At 36.2% G+C, this 19921-nt stretch overlaps 2 protein-coding genes across 2 annotated transcripts; both read right to left on the reverse strand.

Annotated features, from left to right (window-relative positions):
• Positions 1–1881: 1881 nt before the first annotated feature.
• On the reverse strand, positions 1882–9476 carry LOC147864807 (E3 ubiquitin-protein ligase APD2-like). Its single transcript, XM_087318970.1, has 10 exons — positions 8898–9476; positions 7059–7165; positions 6832–6954; positions 5291–5384; positions 4123–4197; positions 3958–4040; positions 3744–3881; positions 2671–2785; positions 2289–2595; positions 1882–2145 (listed from the first exon to the last, which is right to left on the reverse strand). Exons 1-10 carry the CDS (start codon positions 9112–9114, stop codon positions 2067–2069), a joined length of 1338 nt encoding a protein of 445 aa, XP_087175096.1. The 5' UTR covers positions 9115–9476; the 3' UTR covers positions 1882–2066.
• A 4174-nt stretch (positions 9477–13650) lies between these two features.
• Positions 13651–15879, reverse strand: LOC147864808 (pentatricopeptide repeat-containing protein At5g39350-like). The gene has a single exon (XM_087318580.1). It carries the CDS (start codon positions 15877–15879, stop codon positions 13651–13653), a length of 2229 nt encoding a protein of 742 aa, XP_087174706.1.
• Positions 15880–19921: the final 4042 nt, after the last annotated feature.

Here is a 19921-nt window from a genome sequence, read left to right on the forward strand (position 1 = left end):
TTTGCAAGAGTTAATACTAATGCTAGAAATGATGTAAGGTAATGTAATATCCTAATTTTGTCCTTTTGACATCTTTCCACTTCTTCCTTAGTGGTTCCATTAATCTTTCCTCAATAACTACGTATTTCATAGCATCACTTGAAAGCTCTAAGATATCTTCCACATCCCCATCTTTTGTACCATTTTTTGATGTCAGCTACCCAACTAGATGAGAGAATTTTATGCTTTTGATTGTTTTGTAGTTTACATCCAACATTCCAAGCAAGATGTGGTAATCTATGATTTGACATACTCTATATACTCTCTGTAGTGCCAATATCTCTATAGGTTGAACACTTGTTTCCAAGAGGTAGTGGTGGTGGTGGTGTGTGTCAATCCCATGCACCTCACAGAAGCACTTCCGTCAATTGATGGAGTTTTTCCTCCTGTCGATGTCGTTTGATTGGGGATCGGACCGGCATATACCCTATTGGTGGCAAACCGGGTGGAGGTAGTTGTTAAATACCCTTCAGCCGCTAACTCACTTTACAATGTATGATTAATACTAATATCTCTCTCACACTTTCTCACTTATTCTCTTAAACAAGATAGAAACAAAGTATATATTTTATTTCACCACTCTTACAAAGAGGTCTAGCATCAACAAGGAAAAACAATTGATATTATTTCACTAAACACTATCGTAATCTCTCTTGAGGTTTTGATTATAAAGAAGGAGAGCAGTCTTAGCATTCTAATCACTAGGAGATTCGTAAGAATGAAGAGGAAGCTAAAAAGTCACTACAAGGTGGCTTTTATAGCGTTTACATCATAAGTGCGGTCGTTGCACACTAGGTTGTCCATTGGCTAAATTTATTCCCCTTTTGTATATTTTCTTAGTTGCTCAGTATCCTTTGTTGATGCACTCTTCTTCACAACCAGTGTGTGTTGCATTCCAAACGCTTAACATGGTGTGGGTGTGTTGAGTAGAAGGGCGGTGTAAACCCATAATTGCTAAACTATTGAAATTTTGATTACTATGTAGAACAAGAGTTTTCAATTCCCTAGTCCATGCATTTCCCATGACTTCTCGAATACATAGAGCAGTTCACAATCTCTTATTGCTTTCTGTATGTGGTTGAAAATCTTTTACTTGTACATGATATTCAGAATTACAAAAAAAATATGAATTTGCCCTTCCTAACATGAAGGTTCATGTTTAAATGAGGAAAAAGAAAGGTTTCTGGCCTTGAGAAACAACTTCCGACTTCCTTGGTACTTTTGAAGAGCATCCTCATACTAAATATTCAGAGTTGATAAGTCATTTTGTCTTTATCCATTACACCATCGATCTTTGATCTTTAAACTTTAATTCTCTTTTGATATTCTTGTATCCATTACAAGGGCAGCACAGGCCTTCTCCACTTTGGAATATGGGACAGTTTCATGGATTCAAAGAAGTGAAATACACTCTCAACTCCATATAAAGAGTTTGTAGCTAGTTATGCTTACATTCATCTTCGCAAGGAACTTCATGTCTGAGGGAAAAAAATCCACGAGAATGGGGACAACAAACAAAGAAAGACTTTAACATCTACAAAGACTTGATCCATCCCATATTAATTGGGCCAAACTCAAAATCCTTTTGCCACATTCTATCTAGAAAACACATACAATCAAATGGCAGAAATATATTCACTACACACTCCAAACAGAAAAAAACTCACATAAATGTACCTCCAATGCACTTCTTTGTATGGAAGAATTTTGAGGTTAAAAGATTCAATGATTAAAAAATTATTCCACAGTGACTAATATAGCAGCTTTCGTATTCTACACAGTTCTGCTCTTTTGAAATTCGCAAATGAGTAGGAAATAATTTCTCTAGGTCAGTAAAAAAAATTTATATTTATACATACAAAGTGGTAGCTTCAGTATATACGTCAATTTCCACCTATGCCAATTATTCAATCAAATAATACATGAAATAATGTAATGTCCGTTGTAAAGTTATGTCTGTAGTAAAGTTTTCCAAACTGTACAAAAGTAAGTCGTTCAAGAAATGAAGTATAAATAATAAATTATTTTCAGTGTAGGAAAAGTTTCCTCACAACTTGTACTTGCTGCCTACACAATGGACAGGATGCCTTCTTGTTTTTTAAAATCCTGGAATAAAAGAGGGGTATTGTATTAGTCTTTAGATATACAGAAAATAAATACAGGCATGGATTGTGTAAGGTCACATAATCACTACAACAAATAAAAACAAAATCGTAGAAGCTGTAGTAATGTAAGGCAGGGAAACTCACTTCTTACTGCATGAATAGCATGTAGCACAATGCCCACATGGATCAAAAAAGCAATTTCTGCGTTGGTCAAAACATATTATACACATGAAATCTTCCACAGCTTCAGAATCTTCCAATTCCGTGTCTGGAGACAATAGAGATGAGGTCTCTGATTGTTTAGATCTATCCACTTTATCTTCCTCTACAAAAATCACAGGAACAGAAGCTTCTACGGAAAAAGATTCATTGTTTGGTTGGGAGGTTTCCATCTCTTGGGAAGACGGCCTACAAAAAATGTACAAGACCAACATAACAAAGCCCATTGCACCTGCAAAATGTGCCCTTATATTAGTATGGCATAAATACGTGAAAGTCCACAACCACTTGGAACTGCTATTATTACCCCAGAAGAACATGTAAGTAAGCCATCTCTGTTCAAATGTAATGTCCACACTCCAACTATATATATCTTCTTGTGCCAACCTTGAAAGTGTTAATGAATTTTTATGCTCGATCACCTGGACACAGTAATAACCGGGTAACTCCTCAATATGCCTGAAAAACTATTACAGGTAATCTTATATCTATCAGAGAAAAATGGCAGGATTCACTGGTGGGACTCTGGAGTCTGTATATTGATAAAGGGTGAGACCTAACAAGCAGGATTTTAGTTAAATACACCCAAAATTGATAAGTTTGTTTGAGAGCATCATTTGTGAACAAGCAAGATCTGTAGAAAACTTGGAAAAGTAATATCGTAAGATTAAGTAAGCTTTTTAGAGAGGTCCCCGGACAAACAAAAAATGGTCCATGAAAGTCAATTGACATTTGCTTTGGATGCTGGGTACTTCTCATCTCCAAAAAAACAGATGACGAAGATGGAACACAAGATAAGCAGTATATAAAGGACCCATCCTTCTGAAGTATATGGCTAAGAAGTTTAAAGTTCAAAGTAGGGATCCGAAGCATAGTGTGCAAGGAAAAATATGATAAACGCCGAGGGAGAATTGATAGAAAAAGGCAAAGAAATAAGAAGATGGAATGCGGTATTGGAATTTATGATTGTACCTGCAAGGCTGAAGCAATGATGGAAGACATGTGGACAAAGACTAGAGATGAGGAAGTCAAATATTGAAGTAGCCTGAATCTTCCTGTTTGAATTTGTTACATTTGCAGCTACGAGATTATCTGTTTTGGATGCAAAGACGTGCGTGGGCAACAAAAGACAAAAATAGAATTTGCTTGCTTGATGTTTAGCATTAGCAGGAGGGATTTTTGGTTGACATGGCATCCCAGATAGCCAAACCACAAATGGGGAAATCCTAAATGAGGGGAATAACTACATCCAAAATGTAATCTGACCTAGATGTAACCACAATCGAGATCAGGTCATGTATGACAAATAGAGGTAGCACAGCAAAGCAGTTGATAGAATTTTAATGAATCACAAAATATATTCACATAAAGTATCTTTACCTGAAATGTTTTTGTGGTCAAGAGAAGCACATCAGAGCCAAGAAAATCAAGATGTACTTCACAAGTCATTGATGTACATATTGATTTGTAAGCATCCGTATCATGTAATTTGCTTCTAACAGTGATATTCACATCAGCCTACACAAAAATTGAGACATAAATCTAAGTTCTACAAGAAAGAACAAAAATTGAATTTTAAAGGAATATTTTATACCTCTGCAACTTCAGAATTTGGGTTTAGAAAAGAAAAAAGGTATCTTTCATTCATCCCTACATGATATTGAATGTCTCCCGTGCCTAACTAAACAGTAAATGAATCATCAAAGCACTAAATACGGAAAGAAAAATCACCGGAGATAAACATGATTTAAAACTCAACCTTGAACAGTTTTCCGAGAGGATGCTATATCAATATCACTTGGATCTTGAAGCCATTTTCGCATTTTCTCCTCCCCTGTGCACTTCATGTCAACACAATAAATCTGACATGTAAAGGCTCTACCTTGCATATTCACTTGCATATTTTATTATAGCACAGGAATGTATTACTTCAAAGAACATAAAAAAGAACCCACGCTTGCATTAGCACATGGCAGACATACTGGGGTTATATAAATGTTGGCACCTATCTCGCAATTAAAAAGTTGCATGCTATAAAAACCTAGCAGACAAAATCAGAATCCTGGATAAAGCAGAAAACAAAGCCTTCATGTACAACTCCATAAAGTCAGATCTATCTGAAAAAAAGCAGTACTGGTAAAAGGCAAGCAGAGTCTCAAAAAGTTGACAGAACAAAACAAACTCAAGGACTGATATACTGAACTGTGCCTCCTTAAAAAAGGAGAGTCAATGTCAAGAAGTTGTTGAATGCGGAAGTTTCCTAGGGGGCACTGTTTCAAACGAAACACGTCGAAGTATTTTTTAAACGACATTATATGGCCAATTTCCTTTGTTTTCCCTTCACACTAGTATAACGTACAATATTGTGGGGTTAAGAACTTCGTGTGCATGTGTGTGAAAGAGTAATATATGAGAAACATAATAAATCAATATTAGTGTCCACCCGATATTGGCATATGGGACGGAACTACTACATCAAGTATCTACTATATTCCACTTTGGGCAATAATTACTAAAATGAGTAATGACAGGAAAAAAGAGTAAACATCTATAGAAAATTTAATCAAAGTCAAAGAGGGATGGGAGAATTTTAAATACGAAGTCAAAAATATGTAGATTTCAAATACAATTTAAATAAAAAAAACTCAACTATACATTAATACATAGGAGAATGCAAATCTAAATTACACGAACTAGGTGCAATGGCACTCTATGTTACATACGCTAATCAATTAAATTGCATGGATGAGATACATTGATTACACAATTCTGAACATAATTTCATGCATAACATGCACTAGGTGCAATGGGACTCTACGTTACATAAGCTAATCAATTAAATTGCATGCATGAGATACATTGATTACACAATTCTGAACATAATTTCACCTACACTTTGAATGGAAATATGAAGGTTTGTGGCTTACCAGCTATAACTACAAATGCCAGCTCTTGTCTTGAATCTGAAATGTTGTACTGAATTGTCACTTGAGAACCCATATTAAGCCAGAAATCCCACCCCTGTTCACATTATAATGAGAAATAAGCAAATAATTCTCAGAGATATATACAATAATGATAAGACCTAGCTAGGAGTTTGACCTTACAAGAAAGGAAATTCTGAGAGAGAGACGAAAACATGCATATGCATATTTATATTTGCACAGAACCTATCTCCACTATCCCATCAATAGTTTATAAGCCAAATTAGACAATAGTTAATCCAAGTCCAAGATCAAGACTCATTTCTCAATGTTTTTCTATTCATCGGCATTAAGAGGGCACTCAATTCAAAGAGTCAAATGTTTTTTCTCATCAACATGCTGACACACAACTCATCTTAGATAATCACCAATGAGCCCACATAGTAATCTACTATCACTCCACCACATGTTGTGTATTTGCTCCTTTCCAAATTTCTACTGTACTTCTATTTCTACTGTGGAGTCTGTTGCATGCTTCTCCTGGGCGACCCCATGCACATGCAGCTTCATGCCATATTTTTCTTTGCATGCACTTGGGGCACCTCAACAGACTCCACATATTTCCACCCATTTTTCTGCCCTTCTCTATTTGCTCCACTCTTGCTTGATTGTCCATTATACAACTCCACATAAAATATCTGCCCCGCTTATCTTGCCCATCTTTCTCACACTGGTTTATCATCCCTCTTTAAATTTCCTTTGAGGATGACCTTTGATCACCTGGCAGAAATTCAGAGGCAAGAGCATTTTTCTCATCGTCAAGCTCCTCTTTCTATTTACTGTAGGAAAGGACACCAGCAGCTTTCTTGAAGCTAGGGGCATTAGACTTGTTACAGCATCCCGCAAAGGATACTGCAATTTACCATACTCAGAAAAGGGTAGCTTTGCCTTTAATAATATGCAGGTCATGTACTTGGTCCCAGTGCTTTGATAAACTTCCACAAATCCAGCAGAATATGAGTTATGGAATTACAATACTCCAACTTGAGCTTCACAGGTTCCCAGATATACCACAGTAGGATAATGGATACCATAAAGGGAATAATATCACTTGGGAGTCATTGCCAATTCTTCACAATATCATGGAAGAACAATGAGAATTCGCATATCTACATTGTGATACATCATTTCTTGCTGAGCTTTTTCGAGGTCATGGATAAGGCATATAAAACTATTAATGCATTTTACAATATGTGAATCAATGTCATTTTTCTTTAATGTTGACTTCCTTAGACAAATAAGACGTTAAACTAATGAATGGAAAAGAACCAAGCAAACCCAAAAAGTAAAGCAACCTGTATTACTTCTTTGAAATTTCATTTATTGGGTCATGCGAGAAGACTTTTGTGATATTTTATTCATGGTTTTCATTCTGCATTATGTACGTATCTCTGTACGTAAGGCAAAATAATTTGTTCAAGTCCATGAAGAAAAGATAGTTTTGTGAAAATACTTCCAAGAGAATATCTGTAAGAAAAACAAACCTGATACCCTCCATACAGAACAGTCATATCATAGGCTTCTGTCCAGGTCATTTCTTTATTCAACTGTGGGGTTTTTGGTAGCCCATAAATAATGAGACCTTGATTTTGTAACTCACTTGTAACCTGACAATAAAAATCAATTTGGAGGCCAGGTTGTAAATAATTGTTATGTACAAAAACAACGAAATTTTCTTGTGAAGAAAGAAATATGAAGAAAATTTGCTTGCCTTGATTCGCGTCACAAATAACGAATTGGCTCTATATAGAAGGGAAACATTTCTTCCAAAATGCACATTCTCAGTTGCATAAAAGCTAAACAAGATCCATAAAGATCCTGAAATATTATAGAGCCCCAAATTCAGCATTCTTAAATCAGTTTTAAATGTTGATAAAAAAAACTAATGCTGTAAGATCTGAAAATAAGGAATGTGATACACCTCTAGAAATTATGCAGCATTTTCTGCTGTCAAATTATTCTATGAAGAGTATTTTGCTGATGTATAAATTGAATTTTGAGATAGAGAAACATCTATGTGTATTGAAGTCTAAGTATTGATAAATAAGTTTTCCCACCAATCTGAGCTAGAGAGGTTCATGAAACTTCACTAATTTTAGAAGAGTAGAACAAGTAGTCAAAGAGCTTTACTACATCAAAACCAACCCAGCAATTTTCAAATTTACTTCCACCACAGTTTACTATCAATTTGAATCCACAAGCCATGTTCAATTTTACCTTTAAATTATGAAAACGGAAACATCTTCAAATATACGAATCCTTATCATTCTTACAAGAAAAGTTCATTAATGAAAGGTCCTTTCTTCATTGAACCGTTCGGTCTTCCCACTCACATCCTACATATCCTCGCCTCGCCGATGCTTGCCACTCCGAATACACACAATCCATAACACTTCTCATATCTAAACTAGCTAACCTTTTTTGGATAGCATCCCCCCCCAAGTAGCTATTTCATTTCTTTGAAGGATCTCGAAATTCTGAGTGGAGAAATAAGCAGGAAGAATGTTCTTCCAGGATCAATCCTCATAATTGAACAAGCCTCGCAATCTTGACGAGGTCGGTCTCTCAGCCACAGGCATAGCAAGAAAAAGATTGGGATAGGTAAAAAAAAGGTCCTCCCTCGGAATCGGACATGAGTGTTTCCCCTCATCCAGCTCGAATAGCTTTATCTAAACGCAAAAATTTGTTTGAGGGTAATTTAAAATTTTGTTTGACAGTGTGATGGGTTCTTGGGACGACATAGCGCTCCCACCCCATCAATTCTGTTTCTGTTTCTCTTGCTTTTCCCAATGGACAGCATCAAAAGGCTGTGGAGCAACATCTCTTAGTGTAAAATAGGAAACTATATTTTCCTTCCCTTTTTGTTATGAATTTCCATGTAATGATTTCAATCACTCGCCCATGATCCTTCTCTCTCCTCTCCTATGCAGTGATTTTATTTATATATTTATTCCTCTCTCCTCTCCCATGTAATGATTTGTTCTTTCTCTCCTCCTCTCCCATGTCATGACATCTATCTATCTATCACTTTTTCTGTTACTAATCCTTAATGCGCACACTGAAACTTTGTTTCATTTCTCTTCTCATCGAACATAATGACTATTAATTTCACCTCCTCTCTCTTACTAATCCTTAGTAGTGCAAGCAGTGAATCCTCATTACAACACTCTCCCATGTGATGATTTGCATCATTTATTGATTTGTTCCTTCTCTCTCCTACAATCACATGTAATAATTTAGCACTTTATTTCTCTGTCTTACAAATGCTTACTGCAAGCTGTGAAGCTCCATTACCAAAGGGAACATAATTGACAAGATCCATAATGATTTTTTCCTTTGTCGAATTGTAGATGAGACATATAAGAAATTCTGTTTTCTTTCAAAGGAAATCGTACAAATTCAATAAATCCCCATGAAAGTGATGTTTCCAAATGAAAAACTAAATTTTTTATCAGAGATGAAAAAACATAAACACAAAGGACGATAGACACTCGATGATGAACACAATTACATAAAGGATACTTATGAAGAGAAAAGAACGGATGCTTACCAATGAATAGCAAAAAGTATGACAAACCACAGAAAAGAATCGAATACAGATAAGGGGTGCAATACAATGGACTTCTCCGTGGAACCGACCGAATTCTGTTCAGACGGGAAACATAAGGTCTTCGAGGAGGATAACAAAAAGTTGCCGAAGAAGAAGCCGGCAAGAAAGAAGAAGATGAATCCGAAGGAGAGACAGACTTGAAGTTGCTCTGTGCCATATACGTGTGTGTGTGTATATATATATATATATATATATATATATGTGGATATGTATTTTTCGGTGTCAGAGTATCAAGTCACAGTGTGTTGATGGTGCATATCCATAGATAGATCGATATTCTTCCATATCAGAGAATGTTGCAAGCTCATTCCTCTTTCTTTTCTCTCTTTCAATATCATTCAAGCTATAGATGAGAATGAAGAATGGAGATAGAAATGGATACCGTGCTGAAAGACACAACGCGATCTTTGCCGCCCTGGATTTGTCTACGTGCACTTTAACACGTCAGGAAATTGTCTCAGAGAACGAGAGCTCGCCACGATTACTCTCAGAAAGACACAGAGGAGAGATCTTATTACAGTTTTTTTTTTCTTTTTTTTTTCTGTGAGTTTCAATTTTAATATCAAAAAAGGAAGAAATAAAAGGAACAGAGTGTGCCCATTTTTTTTGCGTGTAAAGTTTTTTCTTTTTTGCTCCCCTGTAAAACGACAGGAAATATAAAGCAAAAAATGATCTTCTATCAATCTCATACATACATACATATATTACTGAATAAAGTCTCAAAAAACAGAGTAAAATAAAAGGGAAAGGAAATTGCATTTTCTCTGATTTTTTCCACCTATTTCATTTTCTAGTTCCATTTCTATTAGTAGTTGTAATTTGGAATTTGAATTGAATAATAATTAACCTAATTGAATGTTTTTATCTACTTATGACGTCTTTTGTCCCCACTGTCTTACTTACTGAGTGTGACGGAGAGAATCGACTCACACTTATATGCTTTCCTATAAATACTTAAACTTTCGCCAACTGTATGTGCACCGCCATCATGATATGTTCTATCTTAAATGGTCCTTTGCTTTAGGTTAATTATTATTTGGGTCAAATGAGTTGGAGTGGTCCATTGGGAGAAGCTTCAAAATAAGCCACAAACTCCATACTATCTCCGAAATCGGCCACGAATATGCTCAAGGGCCAAGCGCGAATGACTTTGTCGAAGGCAAGGACCAATCTCGAATTCTTAGTCGGTCGTTCTCTTGAGCGCTAGTGGGTGGCTTTGTTGTGCCCAAAGTGTTGAGAATCGTCCCGGCCACAACCGGTTAATACGTATGCGAATGCGGGTGCAAAGATCGAGAATGACAATATGCAGACAAACAGAAAACAGAAATACTGAGACATGAGGATATTTTACGTGGAAAACTCGGAAGGGATAAACCACTGGAGTCCACAAATTCCAAACAGAATCACTCTGATGGAAGATGTACAACAAGAAGCTTCAAGGCAATAACCTTGAGCTCTTCTTCGTCACATACGGCTATGGAGTTACACACACACACTCCCACTTGAATTACTCACACAGATTACAGCTCTAAACAATGATAACTAACTCTTCAACAACTCACTCTCCTTCTAACTACTTGCCCTAAGTATATTTATACTCGTATACAAGTTGGGCTATTTACAAATATAGCCCATTAAGGGCACAATGAGGTTATTTACAATTAAAGCCCCGAGTCGGCTTCGACCAATTTGACTATTAGCCGAATCGATTCGGATTTGATTATTCGACCATGACCGAATTGAACAATCGGTTTGATTTTTCGGCCTCGACCAAGTTGTTGTCAACTAATTCGGTCCTTTCTTTGACTCGTGCTCCTCTTCCCATCATGGGGGACATGTTTCCTAACACAAAGGAACAACATTTGCCTCTCTTTTTTGTGCTTGGTTGAGGATCAAAGTTGCTTGCTTGTTGCAACTCTTAGCAAAACTTTTGAGGACATCCACAACATTTAATCGCTTTCGATGCGACACATTCCAATTTCTCGGGCTAGTCCTTTGTAGTTCATTATCACAGAAAGCAATCTTCTATTTTGTGATGTTGAGACTTAAGTTTGATTAGAAGCAAAGTCATTTATGTTCATTGATTGTTGGATGACGATGAAGATTTGTCAACATGGCACAAGCGTGTTAGCTAATACCAACATAGTAATATCAAAAACATTGAAATTTTTGTTAATATACCTCATGTTTTGGTTTTGCTTATGATGACAAATTTGCTAGCTGAGTTGCTTTATGCAAACATGTTTGACATGTTGTGAGTGAAACATTTGTCAAGTTGTTTTAGTGTATTTCTATGATGGCTCTTTGCAGCTTGGATCATACATACATCCACATCATTTGTTGTTTGAAGGTCTACGTTGATGGTGTCAATTTTTGAAGTGTAGTGTAGAGAAGAAAGGAAGTCAGCATGTCCGCAAATATGGCATTTTGCTTGATGCTCAGTGGCATTGAAACATGACATCCTCTTGCTCATTGGATTCATCCTCGTTGCTTGAATAGTCCATGTGTGCATGGCTTATTGCAAATGTTTGAGAAAATCATTTTGTAAAAGACCTAATTTGCTCTTTAGAAACATTGTTGCCCTATTTTGGGGACGTTAATAATTTTGTGGCCTATTTTTAATCCTTCTCCCATGTTTTTAATCTCTTCTAAATTCACTTATTCTATCCTAAGCACTTCATGATTCTATTCTCGACTTAATACACATATCTTATCTCAAGGCTTTTTTACCTCTTCTTTATTCACCTCTCATAACTTGATTTGCTACCTCTTCTTTGATCCACTTCATTGTTTAATATTCCTCCTTTACATATTGCTAGTTGTAGTGAAGTTAAATTTGAAATAATCATAGAATAAGTCCATATATTAATCATATTTCTAAATTCCTTCAATGAATTTATTGTGTTGTCTTCTACAAAGCAAAGTTGTTATGTTTCATCTTTTACTCTTTTTGTTGTGGAAAATGAATTTGTCATGTAAAGTTTCCGAGAGAAAAGTGTCGGACCATGGGATCTAATAAGTACTTCAAGATTGAACATATATGAAACTTGTCATCATGACACTTACCCATAACTTTATACTAACACATCATAAGCTTCTCCACTAAACCATTCTTTTCAGGCATCTACTTTATAGCGACAATTGATGTATCTATCAAGGCCATGATGTTGCATGTCACCTCTTGCTTATATAAACTCTTGATGTTGCATGTCACCTCTTGATGTTGCATCTACCTTAATTCATCCTTGGGTTCTTTATTTATCAAGAAATTTAGATCTTTTCTAGGAATGGTTTGCCTATTTGCCTATCTCAATGTTGTTTTATACAATGAACAATGCAATACATGTTTGAAGACTATCTGAGAATGCCAATCATTTGGCACAAACATATTCCCTTTCAATTTTTGGGGTACAATGTTTCGTCCTCTAGCACTAGAGCTTCCATTGCACTCTATTAACACCCAATCATATTTAGGGATCTCACACTTAATCATCTTTTACCCTTGATACCATAACTTCATTGACACATCTCTTGTTATTAATAAAACAAGGTTTATGTCAAGCCTATAGGTTGCAAAGAGCATGCACATAGATTTATGGAAGTCATTGGAAGTATGGTTTATGTCAAGACAATGAAAGTGCAATAGCCTCAAGCATGCAATGCATCAAAACTATATAATGTTGACTAGACAAGTTCTAGTAACATAAGGGCATAAACTAGGGTTAACTAAGAAATTGATTAGATTCAAAGAAAGCCATGTTCATGTAAGTAGCCTAAGCTAAGAAATGCCATGTTTTTATAGTGGAAATTCAATGTTATATCTCCTTCACAAAGACTACCCCAAGACAAATATAGGATTACCTTATGGATAAGGACTCCAATTATATTTGTGCCCTTACGTACCTCATGGAGGTTGATCATTTGTGGGGTAATACGAGTGGTGCACTCCACTACACACTTGTCAGATGTAAGAAAACATTGATTGCCACATGTGCACTCCATTACAAAGGTGAAGTGGTGGCCCTAGGAGATACCCTAATAGATGAAAGACTAGGGTGCCCCAACCAGAGAGGGTGAATAGTGATTAATGAGCATTCCAATAAAAGAATTCCTTAATAGGATATCACATGTTCAAAGTGGGAATAATGTACAGTCCATCATGGTCAAAAAAATCTCCAAGCCGAGTACATTAGGAGTTTAGGGGTTTGACAAGAGTAAAACACCCTTTGGGGATAGAAATGAGAGTATGTTAGTGGCCAAGTGAAAGAGTAATAGTCAAGCTTGTAAGAGGAGTCAAATGAATAGAGAAAGCTGATGATCCCACCGCGTGCAGAGAATACATGCATGTGTGTGTGTGCGCGCGCGCGTGTGTGTTATTATGAAGCATTTGTAATGCTGGTATCTCACTCCAGGGAGCTTTCACTGACAATATTATGAATATAAAGGAGATATATTTGTGTGAATCACCATAGAAGTAGACTTGCTAAGCCTTGGCTGCTGACCAGACATAGGCATTGACCAGACACCACCTCTGATTGGCAGCATTATATTGCTAGTTTCGGCATCCCGAACAAGCAAAAATCAGTTCATTATCATATGACACTGGCAATGAGGTGGATTAAATAAGGGCATCTCTTTAATCCCTCGAGCACAAGCTGATGAATTTCAGGCCAGATGTGAGAGACGGACACACTCATATGCCTAAATTTGACCATTTGTGACAATCACTCATCACAGCATACCATGAGGTAACATGAGTTGAAAACGGCATCTCATTGACTACAACTACTGCCTTATCAACCTGTCCTGCACGACCAAAAAGATCAACGATGCAAACATGGTGTTCCAAGGTTGACATAATCCCATAATTTCCATTTAACATAATTTCAAAACAAAACTGAGCCTCGTCTAGAAGCCCTGCATTGTTGCAACTAACAAGCAACAAAGTAAAGGTAGTTGGGTCTGGTATTAAACCTCCTGTTATTAATTTGTTGAATAAACTGACTACAAGTTCATACTTACCAAGATAGGCATTTCCAGAAATTAAAGTATTCCATGATACTAGGTCTCGACATGGCAATTTGTCGAATAAGTTGTGTGCTTTCTCAATGAAACCAGTTTTAGCATACATATCTAGCACAGAATTGGCAAGTACTATGTCTGTTTTCAAGAAGTCACATTGGTCGATTTCAGAGAACATTGTATGACCTTTTTCTGCTGTTCCAATGACTCCACATGCCTTCAAAATGGATGAATATGTAGCAGCATTTGGATTGTGACCCTTGTGTAGCATCTTCTCAAAGAGATCGATCGCTTCTTCATAACACCCATTTTGGACATGCCCTGCAATCAGTGTAGTCCACAAAGTCACATCTCGAAGGGCAGGCTTATTAAATACCTCTTTGGCAAGCTCAATCATGTTGCATCTGGCGTACATATATACCAATGCCCCAACAATGAGGCTATTTTCCTCCAGTACCAAATCTCTACGAATCTGACCATGTATTTCTAGGCCCTTGTCTAAGGCTCTGACAATGCCACATGCTTTTAAGGCACAAACCAAACTAACTGCATTGGGAGAAACTTGATGCGCTTGCATCTGATCAAAACAGCTTAGTGCTTCAAGACCATAGCCATGTTGGACATATCCAGCTATTAAGGTTGTCCAAGATATCACATTTCGCATAGAAAGCTTTTGAAATACCTCTTCTGCCTTTCTAAGAAGTCCACATTTGGCATACATGTCCACTAAAGCATTTCCAACCACAATATTATTTTGTAATAAATGTTCTTTCTCAATCTGTTTCTGGATTTCTTGACCTACATTTAAAGCTCCTATATTGCCACATGCCTTCAAGATGCAGACAAATGTAACCACGCTAGGAGTGGTGCCATAGTTTTGCATCTCTCTGTAACATCGGAGAGCTGCCTCACTGTTTCCATGTTGGGTGTATCCTGATATTAATGACGTCCAAGATTCTAAAGGCTTGACTTGAAGATTGTCAAAAACTTTTTGAGCTTTTGGAAGTGCACCACATTTGGCATACATGTGGACTAAGGAGTTGGCAAGCACTACATCTTTCTTCAGCAATCCATATTTCAAAATCCTATGATGTATTTCCTCACCCACTTCCAGTGCTCCTATGCTACCGCATGCTTTTAAGATACATGCATAAGTAACTCCATTAGGAGAGTATCCAGCACTTAACATCTGCTGAAATCGATTTAAAGCTACTTGACCATGGCCATGTTGAACATACGCTGAAATCAATACCGTCCATGATGCAACACTCTGAATCGGAAGGCTATCGAATACGTTTTGTGCCTTTTCAAGCTTATCACACTTAGCATACATATCCATTAAAGTATTCCCTATTGCCGGATTCATTCTCAGCATTCCTTTTTCAACAATGTCCAGGTGTAATCTGCTGCCTCTAATAAGATCTTTTCTTTTAGCACATTGCCGGAGTAAGGCCACAACTTCATGTATCTCATCATCGGTGCTCTTATCGACTATCCTTTGTTCTTTCTTTACTCCATTGTGCTGCATTCCATTTTCTATTTCATCATTGCTCTTATGGACCTTTCCCTTTCCTTTCTCTACCCTGCCATGGCCATTCACTATTTCATCACAGTTCTCATCTACTATTCCAGTTCCTTTTTCTATACCAACATTGAGCTGCATCTCATTTGCAATTTCATCTCTGCTCTTATTGACTATTCCCATTCCTTTCTCTAGAACATCATTGTACTGCATCTCATTGGCTATTTTAGCATTGTTCTTATCGACTGTTCCCACTCCTTTCTCTAGAAAAACATTGCATTGCATTCCATTTTCTATCTCATCACTGTTTTTACAGATTAAATCCTTGCCTTTCTTTATACCAACATTACACTGAATTCCCTTTATTATTGATGCCATTCCCCGACACTTTGGGACAAACCAGCTGGAGATTAATGAAACCGAATTAAATGAAACCAGCCCTGGATTGAACAAAACGGAATCAACAGAGCCAGCGTAATGCAACCACACCTGCTGAGAATAGAAGCACTTTGCAGTCTTGCCAGCGAATGTAACCAAGAAGAAACAGCTGATCTGTGGTAACCTCCATGTACATGGGCGAGCTGAGCTGGGTAGATTCAGATATTTCATACTCTACAAATGTACAGCCCCACACAACCCTGCTCGGATCAGGGCTTCGTGAGCTTTTCCATCAAATCAGGGATGCAATATACATGAGGGAGAATCACGCAGAGTTGGAATTCTGCCTGCAGGGAATCTCTGATGGTGATTGATTCATGGCAGGACGGGGCCACGACCCCATGGCTGACTGATAGTGTGCCCTCCCCTGTTCCGGAGGGTTCTAAGCGTGTTGTGGACACTGCCCACCCGGTTATGTATGTATGTGTGGGCACGGTTTCGGCTAGAAACCGAACCGAACCGTTAAGCCATGGGTTAAACGGTTTATTGGTTCCAAAAAGCTTTAATGGTTTGGTTTGGTTTGGATTTTCGATAAATGATTTGGTTCGGTTCTAAAACCCGAGTTTAAAGGTTTTTTGTTAACTTTTTTCTTTTACCTTAATAATTTATTAATTTAATGGTTTTTTATTGATTGAATTTATTTAACTTAAATGTTTATTTAATTTAATGGTTCAATTAAAGTTTTTTCTATTGATTTAATATATTTAATTTAATATATTTTTGTTTATTTAAATGTTTAATTAGTTTGACTAAAATGGTGAGGTTTAAGTTTTTTATTAAATAGTTCGGTTTGGTTTCAACTTTTCCCTAAACGGTTTGGGTTTACTTTTTCTTAAATGGTTTGGTTTAAATACGCGAGAGTTCATAAATGGTTTGGTTTGGTTTTTGTTTTATATAAATGGTTCAGTTCGGTTTCTTTGCCTTGAAACGAAACCGTGCCCATGCTAAATATAAGGATAGTGGCCACATGCCATATTTAGGCTATTCTGGTAGTTTTGCTAATCCCCCAATTTGGCTTCACAACATGTCTCCCCAACCGTCTTCGGCTTCAATTATCAATAGAACCTTCACTGAGAGAGGGGCTCTAATCAGTTTTATCAAGGACCATTTCTATGCTCAAAATATAATTGTTGTGGTGGATAAGCATAATGACAATAGAAAAGTCACTTTCAAGTGCTACTATGGGGGAAAATATTGCAACCCTCTAAGCTTGACTGACAATACTCGCAAAAGACAAACAAGGACTCGTCCGCCGCTGCTTCCCTACCCACACCTCCTCCTCCTCCTCCTCCAGTGGCGGCACCCAGCAGCCACCACCGACCCTCCCCATCGCCTAAGACATCATGTAAAAGAAAAAGGAATCCACAGTATTGATTGGAAACTTGAGGAAGAAGAAGAAGAAAGAGAAAGAAGGAAGAGTAACTACGCCTCTTTTTTTTTTGGGGGGGGGGGGGGGGGGGGCAAATAGCCCATTCCAATAAATATTGTGTTAATGTTTTTACAATTAAGTATGAAGAAAAGGTTATTTTTTTGGAAAAAAAGGGGAAATGTTTTTGGAAAATATAAGGTTATTCTTTTGGGAAAAAATATTATTTTATTGGAAAAATGGTTAATAAAAAATTAAGTTTTAACTTAAAACATTAAAATCAAACCTAGAGTTTACACTCTTGAGTATTTAATAAAGGTTCTTGTTTAAATTTTAAATCAAATAATATTTAAACTTTGGACATATCATCATCAAGACCTAAATGGAACTACCAAGCACCTAGATGGCAGTTTACGCCAATGACTTCCATTAGTGACCACTACCAAGAGCTGTAAATATGTATAGTTGTGTTACAATTCTAGTTACCATGTAAAAAGAGTTAACAAGATACTTTTGTTGTAAAAAGAGTGAGTTTTGCTGAAATTTGTTGGTCTTTGATGTACTTTGTTTGCTAACCTAATGCGAAGTAATGTTTTTTTGGGAAAAAAAATTAAAAAAATTGTTAGTAAAGAATAAAGATTTAAATATATATATCATTATTACTGTGTACGCACGGTTTTTGTTAGAAACCGAACCGAACCGTTAGCCATGGTTAAACGGTTTATTGGTTCTAAAAAACTTTAGTGGTTTGGTTTGGTTTGGATTTTCGATAAATTGTTCGGTTCGATTCTAAAACCTGGGTTTATAGGTTTGGTTTAAAGGTTTTTTGTTTGTACCTTAATAATTTATTAATTTAATGGTTTAATTAATGGTTTTTTATTGATTTAATTTATTTAACTTAAATGTTTATTTAATTTAATGGTTCAATTAAAGTTTCTTCTATTGATTTAATCAATTTAATTTAATGTATTTTTGTTTATTTAAATGTTTAATTAGTTGACTTATATGGTTAGGTTTAAATTTTTTATTAAATAGTTCAGTTTGGTTTCAACTTTTCCCTAAACGGTTTGGGTTTAAATGGTTTGGTTTAAATACTTCAGAGTTCATAAACGGTTTGGTTTAGTTTTTTGTTTATATAAACGGTTCGGTTCGGTTTCTTTGTCCATTGCTAATTATTACATATAATATAAGTTAAAAAAACATGTTATAAAAAGAAAATTGGTAAATTCACAGTTTTTTTGGGGGGATGGAATCTGGCTATCATTTGTAATCATATTTCTGAACTCAATAAAAAACTGTGAATTTACCAATTTCCTATAAAAATGCATATAATATAAATATATTATTGTACACACTTCATAGTACACTACATACATATATTTATATGATAATATGTGACATATATATAAGGGAAAAGTACCAGGATACCCCTGGAAGTTCGTCTATTTACCAAAATGCCCCCCGAAGTTCCAAATTTACTAAACTACCCCTATGTCCAAAAAACTACACTTTATAAAGTAATTATACACTCATATCTACAAGCCCTATTTACCAAAGATGGAAGAAATGGACCCGAACTAGCCATATGTATCAAAGATTTGAGTGTATAATTCCTTTATAAAGTGTAATTTTTTGGACATAGGGGTACTTTGGTAAATTTGGAACTTCCAGGGGCATTCTGGTAAATAGACAAACTTCCAGGGGTATCTTGGTACTTTTCCCTATATATAATATATAGCACATGGAACATAAAATTTTAGCATTACATTTGACATGTATAATTTTTAGGGGCCTTTCACTTGACGAACATTTTTAATAAGTGTATGTTTTTTACGAGGAAAATGGCCTTTGACGGGCATGACACCCGTCATATTTTTGCCCTGGTTCTATGTTGTGTTTAAAATGTTTCTAGGCATAATACACATACTAAAAAAAATGTTTCTAGCCAAGGTGAAATGTTTCAAGGCACCCAAGTGGGATTTGACTCCACCTTGGGTATATTTTTTTCTATTAGTCTAGATAGAGACTAGTCGTGAACATATAATACAATATTTTGACATAAACTATGGAATATTTGGTAGAACACAACCTGGTTTTTAATCTATTGCTTACCTAAACATGATTATGTTGGGGAATATTCCACAATATTCATTATTCATTGGTAACACCATATAATATATCTATCATCGTCTTTATTTGTATGTCTGTCATAATCTTCAATAGACCGTCATATCATATAATTAACTATTCTTGTGATAGAACCTATTATTGTTGAGCACCCTATTCTTGTAATTGAATATTCTAATTGAGCTAAATCCATCTCCAAGAAGTCATAGCATCACAAGTCTAACCTATAGCATTAAGCTCAAAAGTCCAACAACACTGTTGATGACCCTTTTATTTGGGCAATTTCATATTAGTAAAACAGCAAGCATCATTGAGCACTGACATGACTCATGAGTCTATCGTGCCCTCAAAACATGCATGAATCCTTGCCCAGTAAAATTACATCATTGCACAGAACTTAGTGTGAAGCCTCATGGGGCATTAGACGTTCATATTAAATGTATAAAAGGTATACAATTAAGTACTCCTTCCCACTTACAAAACCGTATA

Source organism: Azolla caroliniana, unplaced genomic scaffold (genome assembly GCF_043228905.1).
Source record: "Azolla caroliniana isolate FFs.n. ecotype wild unplaced genomic scaffold, voAzoCaro1.0.p SCAF_4, whole genome shotgun sequence".
NCBI lineage: Eukaryota > Viridiplantae > Streptophyta > Polypodiopsida > Salviniales > Salviniaceae > Azolla > Azolla caroliniana.

Coding starts and splice junctions, on each gene's coding strand:
- LOC147864807 (XM_087318970.1), bottom strand. CDS start 9,114: ATGGCACAGAGCAACTTCAAGTCTGTCTCTCCTTCGGATTCATCTTCT. Junction 3,882..3,957: donor CAAATTCTGAAGTTGCAGAG/GTATAAAATATT, acceptor ATTTTTGTGTAG/GCTGATGTGAATATCACTGT. Junction 2,596..2,670: donor TACTTACATGTTCTTCTGGG/GTAATAATAGCA, acceptor CACATTTTGCAG/GTGCAATGGGCTTTGTTATG.
- LOC147864808 (XM_087318580.1), bottom strand. CDS start 15,879: ATGGCATCAATAATAAAGGGAATTCAGTGTAATGTTGGTATAAAGAAA.